Source organism: Onychostoma macrolepis, chromosome 08 (genome assembly GCF_012432095.1).
Source record: "Onychostoma macrolepis isolate SWU-2019 chromosome 08, ASM1243209v1, whole genome shotgun sequence".
Lineage (NCBI taxonomy): Eukaryota > Metazoa > Chordata > Actinopteri > Cypriniformes > Cyprinidae > Onychostoma > Onychostoma macrolepis.
The window spans coordinates 7,342,672-7,365,986 of NC_081162.1; the positions used below are offsets into that span (position 1 = coordinate 7,342,672).

Below are 23,315 nucleotides of genomic sequence, written 5' to 3' on the forward strand. Positions count from 1 at the left end.
TGAGGCCCCCCAGCAGTATGCTGGGGCCCGCTAGTGGGCTCCAGGCCCCTGGTTGAGAGCCACTGAATTATGGTAGTCTTCTTATGTGATAAAAACATTCACACAGACCTGAGGCTGAAATAATCCTTATGTCCTCACTCACCTCCAAGCGGCGGATGATCTCTCTGAGGGGCAGAGCGCTCTCATTGCCCCCGATAAAGGTGGTGGTGGGCAAGCGGAACACTTTATCCAGATCAGACTCTTCCAGCCCATAGAAACCTGACAGCCAAACACACAACACATCCAACCCAACCCAGAGAAGAAGGGCAGGTGGAGAGGGAGGGGGACAGGGTCAACAGAAAAGAGAAGAAACACAAAAGAAGGCCAGCATGGATGCCAGGGGGATGGAGGAAATATGAGAGTAACAAAGTGAAAAGACAATCCAGAGAGGGAAGGGGGATGTAAATGATAAAAACAGCGAAACAAGAAAAAAAGACAGACAGGGAGAGAGTAAAAAAAAAAAAAACAAGCATGTTTGAGTTAGTGGGCGATGAATGGAGTAAACGTGAGGATGCCATGCATAATCAGAAACATGGTGGACATAACAAAAAGCACCAGCAAATAGCATGATAAATGTTAAATAATGGTAACAGCAAAGCAGACAATATATAAAGAGAACATGAAGTGGTTAGTAAATGGATGGAAAAGGAGAAAGAATAAGAGAGAAAATGAAGTCAAAAGAAAGGTGGTTTGAAAATTAATGAGAGAGAGAGTTGGGGTGTGCAGCATTTGAGGGTTCAAATAAAAAACAAAAAGAAAAAAGTGGGTTAACAGCATGATCATATAATATTGGTGTTAATAACGCTAGTATAATTGTTGCATTAAATGCATCCTGAATTTAATAAGTCAACAAGCAGCTTTGGATTTTGAGCTGCAATTAATGTATTGAACAGTGAAGAGCTCACTATTATAATTATTAATTCAGCAGCTCAAGTCAAAAACTGAAAGATGATGTACTATTTCATATACAGTTATACTGTATACACTAAAGTACATACATTTTGACAAAGCGCAGTTCTAATATAACTAGCATAAATAAACAACATCTGTATTAAGAATTTAATGACGACGTATCCTAGGGCTCTGTGATATCAAAAATGTGGAAAATGCAAACAAAAATAGCAGAATCCAATCATCAAAATGCAACTGACAGTATATTGCAGAATCTCACTGAATTTTGGATAAATAAAACAAAAGTAGGGCTGTACAATTAACCATGTAGCGATATGAACTAGTATCTAAGTTTCATGATTTCAAGCTTTTTGATTTGTAAAATGGAATTTAACCATTAAAACGGAATGTTAAAAACTGAATCAAAATGAATGAATAAATACAATAAAAATGGGGGAGATTAAACTGAATTTAGGAAAAAATTCAATGGATTTCATAGGGCCCCAATATCCATACACAGAGATGATTTTTAAAAATTGCTTACTAAATATTTTAGTATAATATATTATTTCATTAACAAATAAATACATTTCAATAAACCTTTGAAGATTGATCTCACAAAACCTGCCAACATGTCCAAGTCACATTTCAAATAATAATAAAAATTGGAAATGGAAAATCTTTAGTTCATGATTTTAATTTTTTTTAATTAAATGTGTCCATAAAGGATGACATTTATTTACTGTATTGGGGCTGAAACATGAGCTGGGCATTTCTTTGTGAGATTCACCTTTGAATCGAACACATTCACACTTCCAAAGCCTCGAACACAAGGTTCAGACGGTTTCTTTATGATCCACAGCAGCACTACTAATTCAAATTCCACAACATGCGGGTTAAAAGCCTGGCAGAACTGTAGTCTTTGAGTATTAAAACACGCCTACAGTTTCTCTGAAATGCTTAGTATATTTGGGCAATGTGAGTTAATTTCATAAATGGACGAAAAATGAGTATTTACCGCTGTTCATTCAGTACCTTCAACAACATGCCATGCATGAGGCTGTACAGAGATACTGACAGGTCAGCACACACGGAAACTGACCGGTCATGCCTTGATCGTTTTGCTTGTTCAGCAAGGAGTGCACAAAGAGGCAGCCATGCACCTCAAGGCATATGAGCAGGTATGCTAAAGAGAGAGTAACCTACAGTAGATCAGAGTGCGTTAATGAGAGCGCTAATGAGCGAGCAAGCAAGAGAGAGAGAGAGAGAGAGAGAGAGAGGGAGGGGGAAGAGAGGCTGAGCATAGGGAGAGACTATGAACTTGTTTTTAGTGTGTATATGCGTGTGTGCACATGTGGGAATAAAGAAGTGGATATAGAGGAGGGTGTGTGTGTGTTTGTGTTTTAGGAATATTACAAAAGCATCCAAACTAAATACTGTACATAGACTTTATTAACCACCACAAAGCTTCCCTTCACCTTATCTGAAGCTAGAGGACAGCAAAGCAACCAAAATGCACTCCACATCAAAATAACCTCCCCAAAAAAGCCAGACCTTGAGCAGAAGCATTCTTCACTACAAACACAATGTCCACATCATATCACAATAATCTTTTTTTTTATTATTATTATTTTGTATGTGTGTATCCTACTTTCTTTGAACTGCATCTTTTATGACTATGATCTTTTAAAGCTCATTAGGAATATTCTGGGTTGTTTTGAACTTCAAGGCCGGAGATTACTTGATTTATGTTTATAACAAAGAACAGGAAACGTGTTTACAATAATATACTTATAACGGATACAGATGGGTCGCGATGGCCAACTAGTTATTTAAGAACCAGACTAATTATTGAAATTTACTAGTAGATTGGTGTCATTATTAACTAAAACTATTAAAAATCCAAATATTCATTTACAATGCATTATTATGGCTCTAATATTGTCACAATGCACTGAAGAATTATTGCAATAGGGAAAACATTTGCAGTGTATAAAATAATGTGTAAAAAAAAAATTCTACTCACAAGAAAAAAAAATTCAGTTAATTTGACTATTGTTCTAAATCAGTTGTACAGAGAATAGTGCCTTATCAGAATGATATAATAATTTATCAAATCATATCCGGAGAAGTCATATCCCAACTATCAGTTAAAAAAAAAGTTGGGCACATGCACAGATACAGGTGTGTGGAAGGGACACGTAATCTGTAAAGCACTGTTTACATACTGTGGAGTTTGACAAACAAATGACAATAATGCCTCCACCTAGAAGTATTCCCACGAGAACAACTAATATCTGCTTTTAAACCCTCAACCCATTTGTCTGGTAGGGTGGCATATTACTGTACTTTGTTATACAAACTGTTTTACAAAAGGAAGAGCTGATATTAGTGATTTGGCATACACTGTTAAAAGTTGTCTGTGTAAAGTCTGTATAGTCCTTATAATGGAGTTCTGGACATTACAGAAGTATGACAGTATTCATGTAGACCGAGCCATTCCCCATAGCACCAGCGTAACAAACACACAGACTCATGTCACAGGCAATGAAAATCAGGAACTCTCTGTCTTTGTCCATTTTAAACGCTGCTGCTAACACAATGCTATGCAAAACAGGCATTAAGTATACATCACTCTTACTATTTGGTATTTGGACAGCTGTTTAGAGCATATGAATTACCCTTTTCCCAATTACAGGTTTGAGAAATTTCAGCAAAGTGAAATTCAGACTCTGTAAAGCAAGGTGAAAAATACAGATGTAGATTTATGTGTAATAGTGAAGTTCTCCTGAGCATTGCAATTAATGACATAAATAGAACTAAATCTTACAATGGAAATGACTAGAATATTTTGGTACAGAAAGTACATATTTTATCATTACATTACAATGTGTTATCAATGCATATACTATTATCTAATAGCTAAATACCACTTTAAAAAAAACAAGAAGCAAAAAAGTGTGGCTCAAGCGTCTATCTATTGAAATTCTACACTAGCTCAAAGTAATACAAAGTAGTAATTTTATTCAGAGGATGCATTAAATTGATGAAAAAAGTGACAGTAAAAACATGTTAGAAATTATTTCCATTTCCATTGAACTTTCTATTCATCCAAAAAAAAAAAAAAAAAAAAAAAAAGAATCCTGAAAAATATATTGTGGTTCTAAGCAGCACATTTTCTGAATGATTTCTGAAGAATCATATGATACTAAAGACTGGAGTATTGATGCTGAAAATTCAGCTTTGCATCACAGGAGTATATTAGAAATATATTCAAATATAAAAGTTATTTTAAATGATCACAATTCTACTGTATTTTTGATCAAATAAATGCAGAAGAAACTTAAAAAAAACATTTAAATCTTACCAAACCCAAACCTTTGAACAGTAGTGCATTTCCTATACATGATACTATTCGTAAACTTTCAAACTAAAATGCTAACCGTTTTGTTTATTTCTATTCCTAAATTTGAACCATGGCATTTTTGAGATGCTAACGTAATTAACATAACTCATTTCATGTAGTGTTATCCTTTACTCAAGTCACTTTGTATAAATGAACACATGCTAAACTATATAAATATCAGGTGTCAAAGGCAACATACTATAATGTATGATTAATTACATTCACTTAATGCTGTTATATTTAAGACAATAAGCTATTTTGTATACCAGAATGTATAAAGATTATTAGATTATTATAATTACAAGATTAGGGAATCTAAATGTATTAAAACTGAATGCACAGCATAAAATTCCATTTAAAATCATCTGTAAGTGGGAATGAGATTAAGAGTGAACTACCAAAATTAGTCACAACTGACTATTTTATTCTGTTGACAGCCCTAAAAAAAAGTACTTAAACATTAGTTATAGCTGCCATTCCTAGATACAAGGAACATTTCAGATTTCCTTTTTTTAATTAAGTTTTTGGAAAAATATAATGCATAAAATTGAAGAGGCCACAAATCTAACTAGCACTGCCAAAATCAAAATACACAAAAGAGCAGCTAAAACTACTTGCAGCTACTAAAACATTGCTATATAGCAAGAGGCATAGAACTGTTTTGACATTAAAGCCTACCTCCAATGGTTAGAGCACTTAGACGCGTCTTGACATGTGTAAGGTCTGGAGAGGCAGTAGCAGGGAAGAAAAATCCACTGGGAGTTAGTGAGATTCCCAAAACCTCACAAAAATAATCCCAATGAGAGAGACTAACAAACGTTACACTACAGCACAGCTGCACTAATGATATCTAAAGAGTCACTTACTGAGGTGAACCACACATCTTAATATGGATTCCAGACAAATCTCAACTTTCCTTTACTGAATCACACCAGGCATCAAACCAAGCAACTCCTTAATGCTGCAGCAATACAGTCAAGGACCTTCAAGGCCCATGATAAATCACGTGACTGGAGAAGATAAAGCTTAAATCCCACACACTGCCAGGCAGAGCCAAGACTAGCTACGGAAAGGATAAACACTGTACTTTCAAAGAAAATGCTTATTTACCATAAAGATCATAATTTAGCTTTCAGTCCTCTCTCTGGCCTTTTTAAATTTTGGAGTTATCATTTATTTTTACAGTGTAGTTTGTGCAAATGGTGTACCAAGTGGGTATGAAGGTCAGGTCAAATATGTACTAAGTGGGCATGAAGTAGATATAAAATGCTGCTTCTCAAGAGAAAAGATGGGACAATATTTGGCTGAGATACAACTATTTGAAAATCTGGAATCTGAGGGTGCAAAAAAATTTTTTTTTTTAAATCTCAAAATATTAACCCTAACAGGGTGTTTATGTATGTGAGTAACTAGTTAAACAAATCACCTATAGGGAATTATCAGACCTAGAGGGACTTTTTTTGCATTCGCTTTGTGGCAAAATATGCAGAATAAAAACAATACAATTAATTAAAATATTTATTACATTAACATACTAAGGCAGGAAATTATAGCCTGACATGAATTATAACAAAAGTTTGTATTTGCTGTTTATAAATTGGGCACAGATTAAGTTTATAATTGTAGTAAGGTATAAATAGAGATAACTGGGGTTAAGTCTATTATATATCTAAGATGGCATGCAGTGGTGTTCTGAAGTCCCCTCCTGTTTGTCTTAATTCATACTTCATTTCTATTTTATGGTAAAACAGTGTCCAGGTTAAATATAATCCAGATGTTGGTTATACAGGTGTTTATGCATTAGTCTCTGAAGGAAATAAAGGAGCTGAGAGGCATTAGGGCATCAGGGTTAGTAAACTACTTAGCAGAGCTTAGCAGTGAGAGGAGAGATAAAGAAACACTTTCACCATTTTACATTTGATCAGTTTCAGGTATCAGGTTAATCTTTCGCCAAACAGCTATAAAATGGTTACTACATATTAATATATTAGGTACATACATTTTCATTAAAATGTTATGTTATCTTACTAGGCAAAAAGCCACTGTATGCACTTGTGTATTTTTGCGACTTCAGCATCCCCATATCACTGTCGCAGCTGTACACATGCATTTGTTGCTGATATCAAGTAATCCTCCTTTTCATAGAATTTGAAACCAGCTCACCAAACGCACATACTCCTAGAACAGTTTAGAGGGGAGCGTGGGAAATAAATAGAATACACTCAGTTTATTAGATGTCAGCGTACCATGAGAATCATTTTGAAAATGATATTTCAAGGTTAAAAAAAAATAAATAAATAGGTAAACTTTATTACAGTTGCTTAAATTAAATATAAATATTAGATGTAAAACTTAAAATTATGGGCTTGATTTACTAATAGCTTGCGCCAGAGCAAACGGTCTTTTGGCGTTAAAACTGTACTCTCAGGATTAACTAAAGACACGCAGTGAAGAATTAGCGCTGAAAATGTGTGGACAGTTATTTTTGCGCCTGACCTTACTGAATATTAGGGGTGGGAGAAAAAAAAAAAAAGATTCACCTAACTATCGCAATTCTTTTTTACCTCAGAATCGATTTTTATTTCATTATTTTATTTTTCCTAAGAGGTGGTGGGGAGAAGTTAGCCCTTTGTAATTCCAACAGAAGGCGAAATGTGTGTTCGACTTGGAGCAGCACCACGCAGACGATCAGCGTATGACATCAAAGTACCGCGAGAGCGATCCGAAAGCATGCGGAGCCGTCATTATATATAGACCAGTGGGAGCCGTCTGCTCTCTGAGGCTCCCATGGTGCTTTGATGTCATACACCGATCGTTCTGCGTGCGCAGTGCCGCTGCGTTAGATGACGTCATATACGTTTAAAGCCGGTGTGAGAAAGCAAAACCATGACGCAAGCAGAGGATCAACCCTCTTCCAGAATTCTTTCTGCACCTTCACGTTTTGAATCCCAACTGCCGGGAAAACATGACTAAACATGACTGAAACGGTATGCAAAGTAACATATCACTTTATTTTATTTCAGAAAGTATTTTTTCTGCTCATTTTGTTGAACATTTGACAATTATATTAGTGTGCAAGTTCAGGGTTTTGGTACTTGAAAGTTTCATGGTTCAAAGTACTTTAAATATACACTGTGTATGCTCCTGAAATAAAAGTTTGGAAAGATGTGATGCATTGGTTTTGTTAATATGACTCATCATAAACAGTCTCTTTCAAGGGTATGGGTTAACTATTTTCCATTGTCTAGTCTTTAATAAGCAAACAAAAATCACAATAAATTGTAATATCAAATCGCAATAGTAACTGCTAAGATGTGTGCTTTTTTGTTTTTTTATTGTGACAGTCTGTATATTAAGTGTATCATTCAACTTTTTCCCATGGTCTAGAGTTAAAAACAAAAATCACAACACATAGCAATATTGAATCGCAATACTTGTAGAATCGCTTAATACGTTTGTTACACTTTGTTTTTTACGAGTGTGACCACTGCATTCTACCGAAGTGACACCTGCAAATTTTCAGGACAAAATTTCAACCGCATTCTTAGCAAACCTGCACTGACAGCTAGTTGTTTGTTAGGTCATATAATGTGAGATCTGATATTGACATTACCATCTTTTATGTCATTATGGTAACCTGAGAATACGGTCGTGACTTGTTTACTTTGTTTAAAGCAAGCGGCAACCTCCCGCTCCCTCTCTTGAAACCAACACGGAAGTGACTAAAACTGCAATTCATCGACTGGCCGCTGGAGGCTGGCTCCAAAAGGGAGTCAATCCCATAGACTCCCCATGTTAAAATGCCCAAATTTACAGCCGAAAAAAACATGTTTACAGCCTGGTACAAAAAATTATTTTGGTCTATATAGGTAATTTTGCCCTTCATGAAAACTGTGAGGGGGGTGAATTTTTTTTATAACTCATCCGTTTAAATTATATCAAGCCTTAAAGTTCTGCATAATTAAGGGTGTGGCCACTTGAGTGACAGGTGGATTGCCGCTGCTGTCACCACTGTCGTGCTTGGCGGGCGTGGTTTCAGCAACCAGCTCCACCCACATCCCGCCTTTTTGCCCATTTTCGTTTATCCCGGAGTGACGCGCTGCCAAGATGGCGACGGCCGTCGCTGCCCACTTTGAGCTTCAAAAATGCTCTTTAGAAACCTACGGGTGATGTCACGGACATTTTTTTTTTACAGTCTATGGTTTAAAGTGAGTGTTGAACTATTCACATTGGGCTGAATTTATTTACTGTCTTTAAATGATGCCCTAAAAATGTTTTAATTCTTAAACTACTAACTGAAAAAGTTCAATTAGCTGCAGGCTTACAACTGATCATACTTTCGTCCATCAGTCTCAATTGCATTCCCCTCAAAGTAAATATTCTCTCTATAGTCATAAGTCATTAATTTGTACAGATGTTTGATGGAAAAGAATGTAAAAAACCTACTCAACAGTTTAACTGGAATGCATGTGAATCAAGGTTTAGAATTCAAATTGCAGTCTGCCATAAGACCACTGATGGCTCCTATAAGAGTTTCTGCATCATCTAGCGTTGGTCCACGATGGATACAAGTACAAATGTAAAATGACATGGTGTCTGGAAACCAGCAACCATATCAAGCCTAACCTCTCCAGCAGAACAGTGTGCTTGTAACAACAAGGTCAAAACATAAGCAAGCCAATCTCTACAAAGACTGGTCTAGCAAAGCACGTCTTTCCAGCCACCTCAAGCGTGATACTGTACAGGAAGGGGCGGAGCTGCTATCTTAGAGTGATGTATAGCCACCTCCTTTAGTAGAAGCCGAATAAAGCGCTGCTGACCTTCATCACAGCAAACCCAGAATCACAACAGTCAGTCTAAATATAAAAATAGTCTAAAACTGCTTTCCAGAAAAGCTGATAAGTTTCTTCCATCAATGTGAGAATTTAACACAACCCATCATTCGGAATAAATTATGAACTTGGAGCTGAGATTCAAGCACCAACTGTCATGGAAAGCAGTTTTGACAAAACATCCTAACCAAGATTTGGCGCACATTCATAATTCCTCACCAAGTTTATCCGATGATGTAATAATGTCAGTGGGAACGCACGAATCCAGATCAGCATCCATAATCCCAAGAGGGTCCAGCTGAGCCACATGGTGACCACGTATCTACAGGAGACAAGAGGTCCCCCCACAAACATGGGAGCCGAGCGCAAAACCACCCACAAGGAAAAGATATAGAAGGGGGGAGAAAGCAGGCACAGAAGAGGAAGTGCAGAACAGCAAGAGAACAAGAAGGTTGAGATGATATAGGAAGTGTGATTGAAGATGAAATGAAGTGTCGGGTGCAGAGGGGGTTGGGGTATAAGAGTTGAAAAACAGGGAAAAGAAGAAAGTGAGAGAAAGAGGGACAGATAAAGGGAAGGGGAAAGCGACAATCACACAAAACAGGCTCATTAATGGTGGTCTGTTGAGCTGTGGGGGACAGAAAACATTTCTCACCAACATGCTGGAACCCAGTAGCTACTGGGGACTCGTCAAAATTTACACAACTGATGCCAAGTGGGTCGAGGTTTGCATTGTGATGCCCCATTACCTGGAAACAAGGCAACAGCAGTCACAAGACATTAGGAGTTCACCAAGCAGATCCCATGACTGTGAATAGAGCCCAATCTTTCACAGCATCACAAACGTGAGATGTGAAACGATGCAACCAAAATGAGGTATTGCACAATTTGGCATTTTCAATCAAATGGGACTATCTGCTAGAGGTCAAACAATATATCATTTTACCGATTAATTGCCACATTTATGGAACCATTTATTTGCTTTATGAAACAACCGGATATTGGGAAAATCAGCGGTGATAGTTGGTGAACCTGATCATTTGTTTTAGTGTTGCGGTTTATGCATGTTCCTATGTGGCCTGTGCCGGAGGATTATTATTAGCCACTGTGCAATAAATCAAGTCAAGGATGGAAACTGTTCACCTGTCATCATAATTCAGCATTGTAAATAAAAAAATGTTAGTTATGATTTGTGCAGATCCAGCAAGCTGCATTTTTACTTTGTAATTTCATATAACAATAAAATAAAAACAAAATTGTCAGTGTGATGAGGCCCATTTATTTTTTCCATTTGATTTATTTTAATTTTAAAAACTCTGTAATTACTGTTAATTTCAAAAAAAGTTTAACACTAATTAACATTTTAACTGAAAAGTTGAAAGTTTTAAATTCATATTTCTATATTATTAGAAACTATTGACTACATTAATCAATTATCGGCTATATTTTTCACCTTAGTTATCGGCAAACCCCAATACTGGTCGACCTCTGCTATCTGCTTAGTGAATGTTCTCCTGTAACCTCAAAAAGCATCAAGAGCATCTCTTTTACTTACTTTTTTTTACAAAATGAACATAGATCTCTTACCTTGTTAAAGGTTCACGCTGCAAACTCATTAAAGGCAGCACTGAGATATCAATTTTAAGCCAATATTTTTAAAGAAACAACTGCACAGGGTTTTTTAAAATCTGTGTGTGTACCTGATAGGCCCTGATGAGGGACTGGACAGCCAGATGGTCTTCCACCAGTTTCTCCACATTCGGCTGGGCCCCCACCAGAGATTGGGCCTGAGCGAGCCCAGACAGACTCACTCCCATTGGAGGAGGACTCTGGTAGGCTGAACCTGGGGGGGCACCAGCATTAGCATTCCTGAAGAAAATGTCCCAAGACTGCAGAACAGAAAAAGAGCCAGGATTTAGTCTCTTTACGTAGACAAACAAGATGCAATCAATAGCCGCTTTTCCACTATCGGGCCGAACGGTTCTCTTTGCTTAACTGTTCCGTTCCGGGCCAGTCAGCACGGATACGGTTTCGTTTTCCACTGCGGGGCTGATAACAGATCTCTTTGGAATGCGTCAGTCGTTGCCGTGGTAACACGCGTTTACATATGATATGAGGTGTAAATAACCACCGCGTTATGGAGGATGATCAGAAATTTCTTTAGATTTTATTATATACATTGCTCAATATAGCGTGCTTAGCAAGCTACGGAGAAACTAGCAGCCAGGCAACAGACAAGTGACAGATCCTGAGTGGCGACGTCACGCACTCTACCAGCACGGCTCAGTACGGCTGTCTAACCGTGCCGAGAATGGTTTGTAGTTGTGCCGTACCAGGCTCACATGGAAAAACAACTGGAACCGTACCTGACAGTTCTTAGAACCATTCGGCCCGATAGTGGAAAAGCGCCTAATAGCTAAAAAAAAAAAAAAAAAAAACATACTGAACTTTATATGTTATTACTAAAATCATTTTGAACAACATCTAATAAAGCAGACAAAAATACAAAGGTCTAAACCCTTTTACATGGTATGTTAGTTTGGACTTTTTCACAGTGACAAAAACAGTGTGAAGAAAAACTATAAAACTTTTTTTACCAAATTAAGCATCTGTGGAATACTTGAATGGATTTATTTTGTTTTTGAACATGATCAAACTATAAAACATGTCTGATAATGCTTCAGAAGTGAATAATTACTACTGCCGGCCATGGCGAGCAAAACTAGTACTATTGCTCATACTTCTATTGCTCATATTATTCAATATTGCTCAAGGTCAGGGACGAGGGATGAGTAACGATGAGTAACTCATCCAGCACCATTTGTGCTACAGACATGCATGGATGTATCAGACTTTAAATCATGTGGCTTGTTAGGAAAACTAGAAACAGCTGGATTAATACTTAATACAATATTTCAAGGCCTTCTTCATTAAAATAACCCTCACAATTAATTCTCCTTTTGTGTTTAAATGCCTCACCAATACAATGTGAAGTTGTATAAGATGTTCAGGGAGCTTTACAATTCATTTACATTCATATAAACACCATTTTCTTTTAAAGCATGTGTGTACATTTACACATAATATTGATAATGTAATTTCAGTAATGGTGGTGTTAAATTTTACATGACGACAAAGTTTGTCCTTGTTCTTTTGCATGGTGAACAATTCTATGAGACTCTGCATTGAGTTTGCAGTGACAACTCAGAACAGTTGTGGGTTGACATTGTGATGTGTCAAATAACAGGTACTAAACAAACTCAAAGCCTGTCACATGAAAGAAGAACTGTTTGCAATTCAGCTCCAAAGCTACAAGACAAAAGCCCTACCCAGGTATGGGCTTGGGGAAAGAATTTCTATGACCCCTCCTAGTTTGTGATTTTTAAATAAACCAGTTTGATCTCCATTTTTCAGGTATCATAGATCTGAACAGTTCTACTTAAAGGGGTAAATCACTGCTGGCAAGATGGGCTTTTAATAAAACTTGGCTGTCTATAGTACTAGAGATGTGAAAGGTTCGTTTTTTTTTTTTTTTAAATTGGTACTAGATAAAGGACAGGCGAATGTAGTCCTGGAGGGCCACTGTCCTGCAGAGTTTAGCTCAACCCTACAAAAGCTCACCTGCCTGCAGCCTTCTAGTAATGCTGAAGATCTTTATTAGCTAGTTCAGGTGTGTTTGATTAGGGTTGGAGCTAAACTCTGTGGCCCTCCATGACTGAGTTTGCCTATTCCCGGGACTCGATTTGTGAAAACTTTGAAAAAAGGCTGTTGCGTTCCCTTTTGGGTACCTTCAACATAGGGCCGGGCGATATGGCCAAAAAAATGATCACGATCATTTTTTTCATATCAGTCGATATCGATAATTTATTTATTTCAAGTTTAAAGCCAGACTTCCAAAGTGAAAGTTGTAGAAACCAGACCATTAATTTTCCTTAACAAAATAAATATCTAAATAGAAAAATTAATTTCTTAGTTTCTGCATGTTCTAATGAGTGATATTGTTTCAAATCAAGAAATAGGTTCGGGTTCCTGATAATATTAATAATAATAATAATAATAATATCACTTTTTTTGTCTCTTAGAAATGCACATTTGATAGTAGCTTGAGTTAGAATGCAGAGGTAAATTTTTGTTCGTTATCAAAATCAGTAGCATCTGTAAAAATTGTAGCAACCTCAGTTTTATATGGTTAAATTCATTCTGACCAAGGAATTATTTTTTTTTTAGTAATTAAGCATTGGTCTCCCATAGTAGCACATATTTAAATCATGATAAACAGTTAAAACCACACTTATAGCACCTCAATACCATGGTAAAAAAAATATATAACTATGAAAAACAGTAGTCTAAAATCATTCAGTATAATGCACACGTGCTATAGCTTAATCACAAATACATACTATAATTATATACCATTACTCCTGTAATAAAATTCAGTGTGAATATCCCACATTTCTGTAACAATACCATGGTGCAGTGAGTGTTACTACAGTAAATCCATGGTATACAGCGTTTCTCCTGTTTGGCTTTAAACTAGTTTAAATCGTCATGCGTGTTCATCGCTGAATTCAACCACTTCACACTGGATCTCACAGCGCTGCGTAATGCTCACGTGACCCGAGTAAACGCATCTGCTCTAGTGAGCTTGTGCCACGCGTGGCAGTTTGACTTGGATCTGAGCGGATAAACGGTCTGTGTTCAAATGAGTCGCACTATTTCGTTCCGCTTTTGGCACAAACATTATATCGAACATTTATTGAAGTCTTCATATCGTTTTATCGAGGAAAATTATATCGCGATAATTATCGTTAACGAATTATCGCCCAGCCCTACTTCAACACCTATAATGTTGGCTTTGTATTTACATTTATTACTCACTTATAAGGCAGTTTGAGGTTAACAACACTAAAACAGAATAATATAAGTTGGGGTAACTCAAAGAAAAACAAAAACAATGTTGCAACTGGAATAAAAACAACAACCAAAAAACAAAACCCACAGAACCTGAGTGAATGTCTGATCTAGAAGGGGCAAAGAGACCTAGGCTGCGTTTCCCAAAAGCGTCATATTCGTAAGCCTAAGTAGATCATAGAACCATTGCCACCAATGGTCTCTATGATCAATTTGACTTACAATGCTTTTGAGAAATGCAGCCCAGGTCCAGTTCACTTAGGCTGCATTTACAAGTCTTAACGCACAGATCTGATCTTTTGACCACATCCGATGTTTTGGTCCACCTGTTTAAATTCACTTTAGACTCGACTGGTATCCAACATCTGTTTTTAGTTTTACATTAATTCACGCCCAAAATGACTGTCAGTGTGCTTTACTATGCACATGGAAGACCCTGTGCATGACTGTGCTATTAAAATTATTTATATAATTCACATCGAGTGGCCATTATTATTTGCCAGCATGGACAACAGCTGTCATTGATGTTTTGCAGCACAAAATCTGTCTGAACGGATAAAGACCAGAAAATAACGGTAATTTTCATGTTATTTTATCTACAGCTTGTTAGATGTAGAATTATGAGTTAAAATAAAGTTGCGCTGTAAGATTATATTTATATGAATGAATTCCAATGAATTAATGAGAGAGGACATGTGAGCAAGTAGCCAACAGCTGAGTTGTCACCTCATTGCTGAGAAATATAATGTTGCTTTTAGTAGCAAAGCTGTTGTATTTATATAATACATGGGGCAGGGGTTGAAAATCAGCTCCTGAATGTTGCACAATTCCTTACGTATATGTTCGCACCTTAATAAATGTGAGTGCATACAGCACGCCGGCATTAAAACATTATCTTTATGGTCAAACGTGTCGCTCTCGCACCGTGGTGGCTCAGAGTTCTGAGGGGAATCCGGATGGCCAGGATCTCATGCGGATTTGTGTCACTTGTGCAACAAATTCCGATCTGTGTCAGATGTGAGCAAAAACTCACAAACATGGTTTCTGCAGGTGTTATAAAATGTAAATGTAAGGCTTTTTAAGACAAATAAATAAAATTTAAAGAAAAATTAAAGGGAACACATCAATATGTTCTCTAAATGTAAATGTCTACGGAGCATACAATGAGTTAAAAACCGATCTCCATTATTTTTTAATTCATTTTACAAAAAAAGGTTTGGATAGCTCTGACTACTCGAATAAGGAAATAACTTATTATACCTTTTGATCACACTGCAAAAGTTGTGTGAAACTTAATTCAATAGGAAAACAAGTTTTCATTTCCCATTGACAGATATTTGTTCTTGTTTCAAACATTAAATCATTTAATTTCTCAAAAAACAAGACCTCATATCTTCATTTTGCGTCTAAAGTAAATGTATCTTGATTTAAGATTGTTTAGATATTTGTATTGGAAAACAAAAAAATACTAAAGTAGATATTAATTTTTTAGCAATGTATGCAACATTTAATGGCATAACTTTATGAATTTAAGACTTATTGCTCTGATTTAACACCTTTCAAGGCCTTAAATGAAGACTTTAAGACCCGCAGAAACATGTTCTATACTGGACTATTCTAAAATAATGTGACGTAATGTAATCTTGTAACACAATAACAAAAATGAAACTGAATCCAAGATTATGCAATTGCATTAAGGACAGAGGAAATATCCATACACAGAACATTGAGCAAAACATTAACCCAAGATACCCTGGGCCTTGTACTCACATTTGAACTGTGAAGGTGATTATTATAACTGAGGGTTATTAAATAAAACCTCATTAGAAGTACATTGGGTGAAAACAACTGAACACCCATAAAGACGCCGTGTGTCACTGTGTCCTGGAACTGGCACACTCTCATGACTGCTCTAAAAATACTACAGGGATCCCAGTAATGTGACCTTACACAAACAAGTTGCAATCCAGCATCTACAGACAGACAGAAACTCAGTGTATACTTGCATTGGAATAGTTTTTGGCATTGTTATCACAAAATGCCCAAAACTTTTTCTTAGGGACTGGGTTAAATATATATAAATGGAAATTGGGATGAACAATCAGGAGAACATGACCACTGGCACCACTGAAAGACAGGTCTCTTCATTCCTTCTTCCCATAATCCACCTGCATGTCCTCTGCCTCTTACCTTGTGCACACTCTTGGGATTCTCCAACCATGCATAGTACATCTCCTCGACATAGTTAGAGCTCGTTCCGTTCAGAAACGGCTCTGCGGCCACCGGTGCCGTGTAGCACCTGAATGGCTGAAACGTCCTAGGGGTGGCCACTGGCCTCTGCTGTGATAGATTTTTAGCAGTCTGTGAGGCCGTGATCGGCCGGAGCCGTGCCGCACAAGTCCTTAAGCGGTGCATCGCAGTCTTTTGAACGAGCGCCACCCACACTCACAAGTTCCTGGATGTCCCCAGTGCCGCAACAGAAAAGAAAAGTGTCACCTCCTTCTTTAGCTCAAACGGAAAAGGCGTTTCAATTTCCTGGAGAAGAATGGATAGCTCCAGAAGCCCTTGACCTTTGAATCCTATCTGTGGTTTGTACTCTGAAAAAAAGGAAAGGAATACACAAGTCAGGATGGAATAGGAAAAAAAGGAATAGACAAGTCAGATGTGCATTAAACTGCGTTATACGTTCATTCCCTGGGTATCACATGAAGGTTTTAATGAGATTTTTAGTGCAAAAAAAACACGGTTATAATCAGGCACAACAGTAACTGGAATCATCGTCTTCATCCGTAATCTCATTTCATATCTGTTTATGAAGTTTTGTGCTTTACGTGACATAATGGCTGCTTCCAGAGAACAGACAAAGGTCAAAAAGCTTGTCAAGCTCCCGATAAAGACCATGAGCTCCAAAGGTTTTGTATTTTTGAGAAACAGAACCAAATGTCTTGTAAACTATAAAAAGCTTGCTGTTTTTTTTTTCTAAATATACAGTGACTGTGGAAAGAAAATGTGTCATAATGGTTTTGGCTGGAGTAGACACACAGAAATGATAAATATAGAAAGTGTTTGTCAAATGATGAAAGAAACTATAGGCGAACTTTGAATTTATTTTTCACTCAATTGATAGGAGCTGCTTTGCCAATAAACAAGAGCATAACTCTCAGATAACAGTGACTTAGTGAGGTCACGGTGACTTTTGATTCTTGTACTTTTACCACAAGAGAGGTGCACAGAAAGAAATGAGGGACAAAGGTGAGATTATTTTAATCACCCAAAAACATACTACAGACAACATGCTATTAAAAGTTAAAAATCATCCTTTATTAATTGATATTTAATTTATAACAATGTACAACATTTGTCACCAGCAGTGTTGAAAACGTGTAATCAATATTACAATGACATTTAACGCATGTTACACTACATACCCTTGACGTTATTATCTGTCTTAATGAATATTTCTGGCATCATTAAATTAATATTTTAACACAACATGTCATATGCAACTTTGTGAGGAGTTTTTACTCGCGTTTTAGCAAAGCATTGGCTTTCCTTCATTCCTAAGGAATAAATCACCCCCACCGCCACAGTAATAATCTGAGCTATGCTCTACTTCTAATTCGTGTCTTTTTCCGCTGAAATGAAACTGGTATGACCATGTGGTTGAAATAAACATGGACCCCTTCTCTCCCTCCACACGCCTATGTTTTGACCTTGCGTCCACACTCCACTCCCCTTGGTGAGTCGCTGAACACCGCCCGCCCACTGCACTGATTCAGCGCGCTCATTGGCTGGAGACTCCTAACCCCGCCCACCGGATATGCCTAGTGGAAGGCTAATCGAGTCACGGAATGTCAATCATTATGTCCTTTCACTAAACATGGGTCTTATGAAAATATTAGCAGCCCATGCTAACCGCCAAATCAGAGGCCGATACTGGAATCCAGTCATGTAACTTTTAACTCTTAATACTACACCGTTATTTTGTGGGACGGTTAAATGTATCTGTTTAATGGATAAAGACACAATACCACCGCTATACCTTGAGCTAGCAACAATAATGATCTTATTTAAGGTCGGTTTAGGCACGTAGTTTTGTAACTGGATAGTTTAATATCCTTTAGCCAACGGATTGACACATAAATACCTAGTTATGTCATCAAATATCAGGTAACTTTGTGTCACACCAAACAAGAACAAGCTGCCATGCTAATTTGAAGAAGTGAAGAGACAAACGCGCCTTCTCGTTGGGTATTTAGCCGACGTTGTAATCAAGCATCCATTTAACGACGGAAGTGATTGTGTACACATACAACAAGCAATAAAAAACACTTACTTGTGCGAGCAGCCTTTGTGAACTGTGCACCGGAGTTAGTAACGGCTCCACTGAGCCCTGCGCTGCTCGACCGGAGAACAGAACACTAGCACTACTCCGTCACGAAGAACGTCAGCCGCTTTCAGACGTCACTTCGAGATTTCGCGCGGTATTTTCAGTGAAGTCCAACTCATTCCCGCGAATCGGTTCTTTTGAACCGAACTTCTGAAAATCGATTCAGCAGTTCATTACAACATAATTACGCCATCACGTGACATCCGGCAATCCTAAATATAATCTCCATTTATATTGAACAATACTAAAATCTTGTGAAAACTGTAAATTTATGGCATTCAGCGTTTAATGTTGTCATCTTTTCAAAAATCTTTGTCAAAATTATTTTATTGTTATTTATTTATTAATATTCATTTATTTAATTTTTAGTTTAAGTCTACCAGGGGTGGAATAGGTTCTAAATTTGCACAATTGCATTTTGTTTTATACTACTGTTCCCAGAAGAAAATTCAATAAAGAGTTGTTAACAAAACAAAAAAACATACTAAAATCTTTTTAAATAAAACTTTAACTATTACAGTAATGCTGTTTTCAGGCGCTTCTGTAAAGTTCCTTCTTATGACGTGATGTGTGTTCAGGTGATTTTATAGCTCAGTGGTGTTTTCACAAACCAGCAAAATGAGCAGTGTTAAATAAAACTTTAACTATTAAAATTTGACTTTTATTAATTTAAATAACACTGAAATATCAAAATCTAAATATTAGATTAAAAACGTGCCAGAAACATTGCCTTGTTGAAGGACTAAAATTACTAAAACAAAAACTAACAAAAGAAAAAAAGGACATAAAATGCCTTTTCAAAGCCTTTTCCAACTAAATGGTACCATCAGCATTTACAACTAAAATTTTTATGATCATATAATGTTTTCTGTGAAAAATTAATTAGTTAATTTTCAGTTAACATGGCCGAGTTCTTCATGACACTGATTCACGGAAAAGATCAGGCTCAAACAATATTTGTGGATGAATTAAATATCGCTAGTCTCAAGATCAAATAATTTGCTTAGTGCATAAGTTCTTGTTATGTATGATGAGTACTGCAGTATCAGTCCAGCAGACCTTCTTATTTGCAATGCTGTGCAAATGATATTTAAAATACACTTTATAGCATAATTAAAAACATACCAGTGATTTTTATTTTCATATGCAAAAACTGAAATCATCACCATCACACTGAAGGTAGCTCAAAATAAACCCATCCTGAAAAAGTCCATCCTTGATCCATAAAACATCAGAAATCCAGAATCCACAACTGCTACCAGCTGCTAGACCGGGCATTACACACAAATGGAAATGCAGTGCAAGAAGGGGGGGAATCTATCATTCATTCAGTCAATCATACACAATAGCATAATACACTCGTAAATGTAAAATAACACTCGTTGTTATCAGACATGTATTGTATGGCACTTTTTGATTTTGCTATGATGGAAATGTCCTAGTGTGAGGATACCGTCCAATGTGCTCTACAACAGACACTTACAGCGGTTTGTTTGAGGGTGCATGACTTTATACACATACTCTACCTCTTGTGGTATTAAGAGGTCTGTGAAACATGCAGACAAAATGTGTTTTTTCGTTCTTATTTAACAGTTTCAGCAAGGAAGAGACTTTGTGTTTATGGCATAGTATGTGATATCATGCATAAAGTCATGTAGCCCTTGAAAACGATAGGAGAAAAGTTTCTATTTTGCTTTCATTGTTATTGTCTGTAGTTTAAAAAAAAACATGTTAACACCACAATAAAACCAACAGTCAAACATAAAGTGTCACAAATCAGTCATTTTTAAAAACAAGTTCTCATGTTTACCTGATTTTTACCTCAGTGGGGACAGAATTTCACTTGGCAAATAAAGTAAAAAATAGAATTTCTATAAAAGTTGTGTATAAATAAAAGTATGTAAGTAAAACTATGTATAAATGCTAAAATCATAGATTTAAATCAATGTGTTGGGTAACAACAATTTCAAATGATAAAAACAAAATCATGTACTTGCACTTCTGTATAGAAAACCTAAATCATGAATATAATGCGCCACAGTGCAAAAGAGAGCGATTTGCAGTTACCATGGGCCATTTAGATATTACGAATGACTTGATAACCTTGTAAAATGTATAGGATGCCTCATAAACTAAATTATCGCATTTGTCTTTTATACATTATAACACGTTTTTTGGGGGGAAAAAAGATTGAATGTGGTGTTCAGAATATATTTTGCACCAAAAATGAAAAAGGGGGGAATCAAACGAATACTTTAAAGCCAGCCTATGATCAAAGGGTTTCTGTACATTCCTATAAACAGTGGATATTACTGAAGTGCAATCAGTCGCAGTGGTCCTATATAGCACATAAGAATCGTAACACAATTAAGGAGATCGGTGTGTTGCCATAGACATCTTTTTTGTCGGGTGACAGGTGGGAGGTGTTTAATTGGCTAAAGAGTTTTCTCGCTCCCATCATGCTCTCTGCGATGTATTGCGAGCAGAGGTTTCTTTCGCAACAGTGACCGTCTCTCGGTTTGATTGACAGTTGACAGCTGTTTGCAGACGGAGGGGGAGAATAAGTGGGGAGAGGGTGCGACCAGCTGATTCCTCCTCGACTCCTCCCACTGCACATTTCACACTTGGCCCGTCCATCCCAGACAGAAATACAACTGTCAGTCGGACGTGTGTGTTGTGTTATACTGGAGGTGCAGGCGCTGGTCTTTGAGGCATAAGATGTTGGGTTGGAGCAGGTGGTCTGTGGAGGGTGGACAGAATACAGGACTCAAGACATAAAAAAGATCTATAGAAAATGGATTTATTTCAAAATGTTGCTGCCTGTGTAGAATATTACATATCAGCAACTTATGAGGTTTTATGATTAGGATGCTGCTTTAAAAGACACCTGTCTATGTTTAAAAGTTTGGAGTCACTAAGATATTTACATTTCTCCGAAGCTGCGTTAATTTGATCAAAAATACAGTAAAACCAAAACTATTTTGAAATATTATTACAATTTAAAATAATAGTTTTCTTTTTGAATATAGTTTCAATTGTAATTGATTTTTTTCTGTGATGCAAAGCTGAATTCTTAGCATCATTACTTAATGCTTAATATTTTTTTGGAAATTGTGATGCATTTTCAGGATTCTTTCATAATTAGAAAAAGAACAGCATTTATCTTTTTTTAAACAGAATCGTGTGTAACGCGTGTTAATGTATTTACTGTCACTTCTAAACAATTTAACATGTGTCTTTGGTGAATAAAAGTATTAATTTCTTTCCAAATAAACAAACAAAAAAAAGACTGACCCCAAGCTTTTGAACAGTATTGTATATTATTACCGTGCAAACGGAGGTGGTGGCGGTCTGGTGGCGTAAGATGGCACAGAGGCTGATTTATTAGTCTGAACCACCTGTGAAGAGACAGAAACTTGTGTTACTGCTGAAGAAACATGTGGATGACAGGTAACTTAACATAAATTAACTAAACTAAATAAACTTAAAATGAATTAACATCAGTCAGATTTAAAGGGACAGTTTACACATAAATGAAAATTCTGTCTTCATTTACTCACCCTCAAGTTGATGGTACCCATTGACTTCCATAGTATGGAAGAAAAATGTTATGGAAGCCCATGGGAACCATCAACCGTTTCATTACAAACATTCTTCAAAATATCTTCTATTGTGTTCAACAGAAGAAAGAAACTCATACAGGTTTGGAATAACTTGAGGGTAAATCATGACAAAACTTTCAACCCTTTAAGTCTTTGTTTAGTGACATAATAACTAAACATCTAAAATCATATGAAACGAAGCTTAAAGTACTCATTTATGCACTATTAGGCATTGTCCATAAATAACACTCAAATAAACTAATGTTGCACTCGCCTGGCCATTCAAACTATTCAGTACAGCACAGTACAGTACATTCTTATGCATATTAAATAACAGGGTAATTGCACACTGATGGATTTAACCCAATTACACAAAAAGAAATTTAAATCTTGATATGTCAAACAAGCTTAGTTGTAAACCATTATGAATATCCATATTACACTATTTCAGGTCCTCCTTTAGAGGATTAGAGCAGAATGATATTATATGCCTGAAACAAAAAGCTCTGAAAGAAAATTCAAAGCTCAAAGCTCAAAGTGGCACGATAGCAATGAAGTGCTGACATGAGAATTAATCTTGTTAGTAAGTATACATCAAGACATGGTTAGTAAACCAGAGAGATAATAGCAATAATTATTATTTGATTCATTTATTTAAATAATAGTTTAATATTAAGTTAAATAATCATTTAAAAAATAATTAAATATGATTATTAATGTGCAAGATGGTTGTTAATTTGACAGTAGTATAGGGCTTTTGTCCTTCTTACAAAAGACAAATATAGGGAGAGAAAGATTAGGAACAATGCAGTGAAGCAGAGACTGAATAAGCAACAGCAGCAGAGATGCCCCACAGTACAAATACAGTAAAACCCTCTTAAATAAACAGTATGCAGTTATTTACCTCCGCTGGTGGCAATAACTGAGCCTGGTGCTTTATCATAGAAGAGAAAAAGAGAGGAGCCTGGTCATTATCTATATATCAACAGCAGGCGAGCTCAAAATAGAGACATTCTGCTATTGCCTAGAACTGCTACATTTCATCACTTCAGTGGAATGTGAAGGACATATAATTTCTCAGAATTTCCAAATTAATTGTTCTTTCCAAATATTTGTCAATGTGGAAATGTAATGTTTAACAAGGAATGTTTCAAATTTGGTGCACTAATGAACTGATTTACTAGCTGGTTAAGTTTGTGTTGCAGTGTCATTCCTCAGGCGTTCAGTGGGACAGTCGTACAGTT

General features: G+C 36.5%; 2 protein-coding genes across 5 annotated transcripts in view; both read right to left on the reverse strand.

The window, feature by feature from the left end:
* Positions 1-18,574, reverse strand: part of ogdha (oxoglutarate dehydrogenase a) — a 28,870-nt gene extending 10,296 nt beyond the window's left edge. Inside the window, exons 1-7 of one of the 3 annotated variants that reach the window (XM_058784100.1) lie at positions 18,416-18,574; positions 16,270-16,676; positions 10,869-11,057; positions 9,388-9,490; positions 5,015-5,059; positions 3,612-3,662; positions 143-258 (exon numbers count right to left, since the gene is read on the reverse strand). In XM_058784100.1, the coding sequence (XP_058640083.1) occupies positions 143-258; positions 3,612-3,662; positions 5,015-5,059; positions 9,388-9,490; positions 10,869-11,057; positions 16,270-16,494 (729 nt within the window). In that variant the 5' untranslated portion in view covers positions 16,495-16,676; positions 18,416-18,574. Of the gene's footprint in view, positions 1-142; positions 259-3,611; positions 3,663-5,014; positions 5,060-9,387; positions 9,491-9,823; positions 9,918-10,868; positions 11,058-16,269; positions 16,677-18,415 lie in introns of all 3 variants that reach the window. The other 2 variants (XM_058784101.1, XM_058784102.1) reach the window with 2 other exon arrangements.
* A 1,008-nt stretch (positions 18,575-19,582) lies between these two features.
* adam9 (ADAM metallopeptidase domain 9) overlaps positions 19,583-23,315 on the reverse strand; it is a 37,701-nt gene continuing 33,968 nt past the window's right edge. Inside the window, exons 21-23 of one of the 2 annotated variants that reach the window (XM_058784970.1) lie at positions 22,976-23,005; positions 21,797-21,867; positions 19,583-21,209 (exon numbers count right to left, since the gene is read on the reverse strand). In XM_058784970.1, the coding sequence (XP_058640953.1) occupies positions 21,149-21,209; positions 21,797-21,867; positions 22,976-23,005 (162 nt within the window). In that variant the 3' untranslated portion in view covers positions 19,583-21,148. The remainder of the gene's footprint in view (positions 21,210-21,796; positions 21,868-22,975; positions 23,006-23,315) is intronic. The other variant, XM_058784971.1, reaches the window with a different exon arrangement.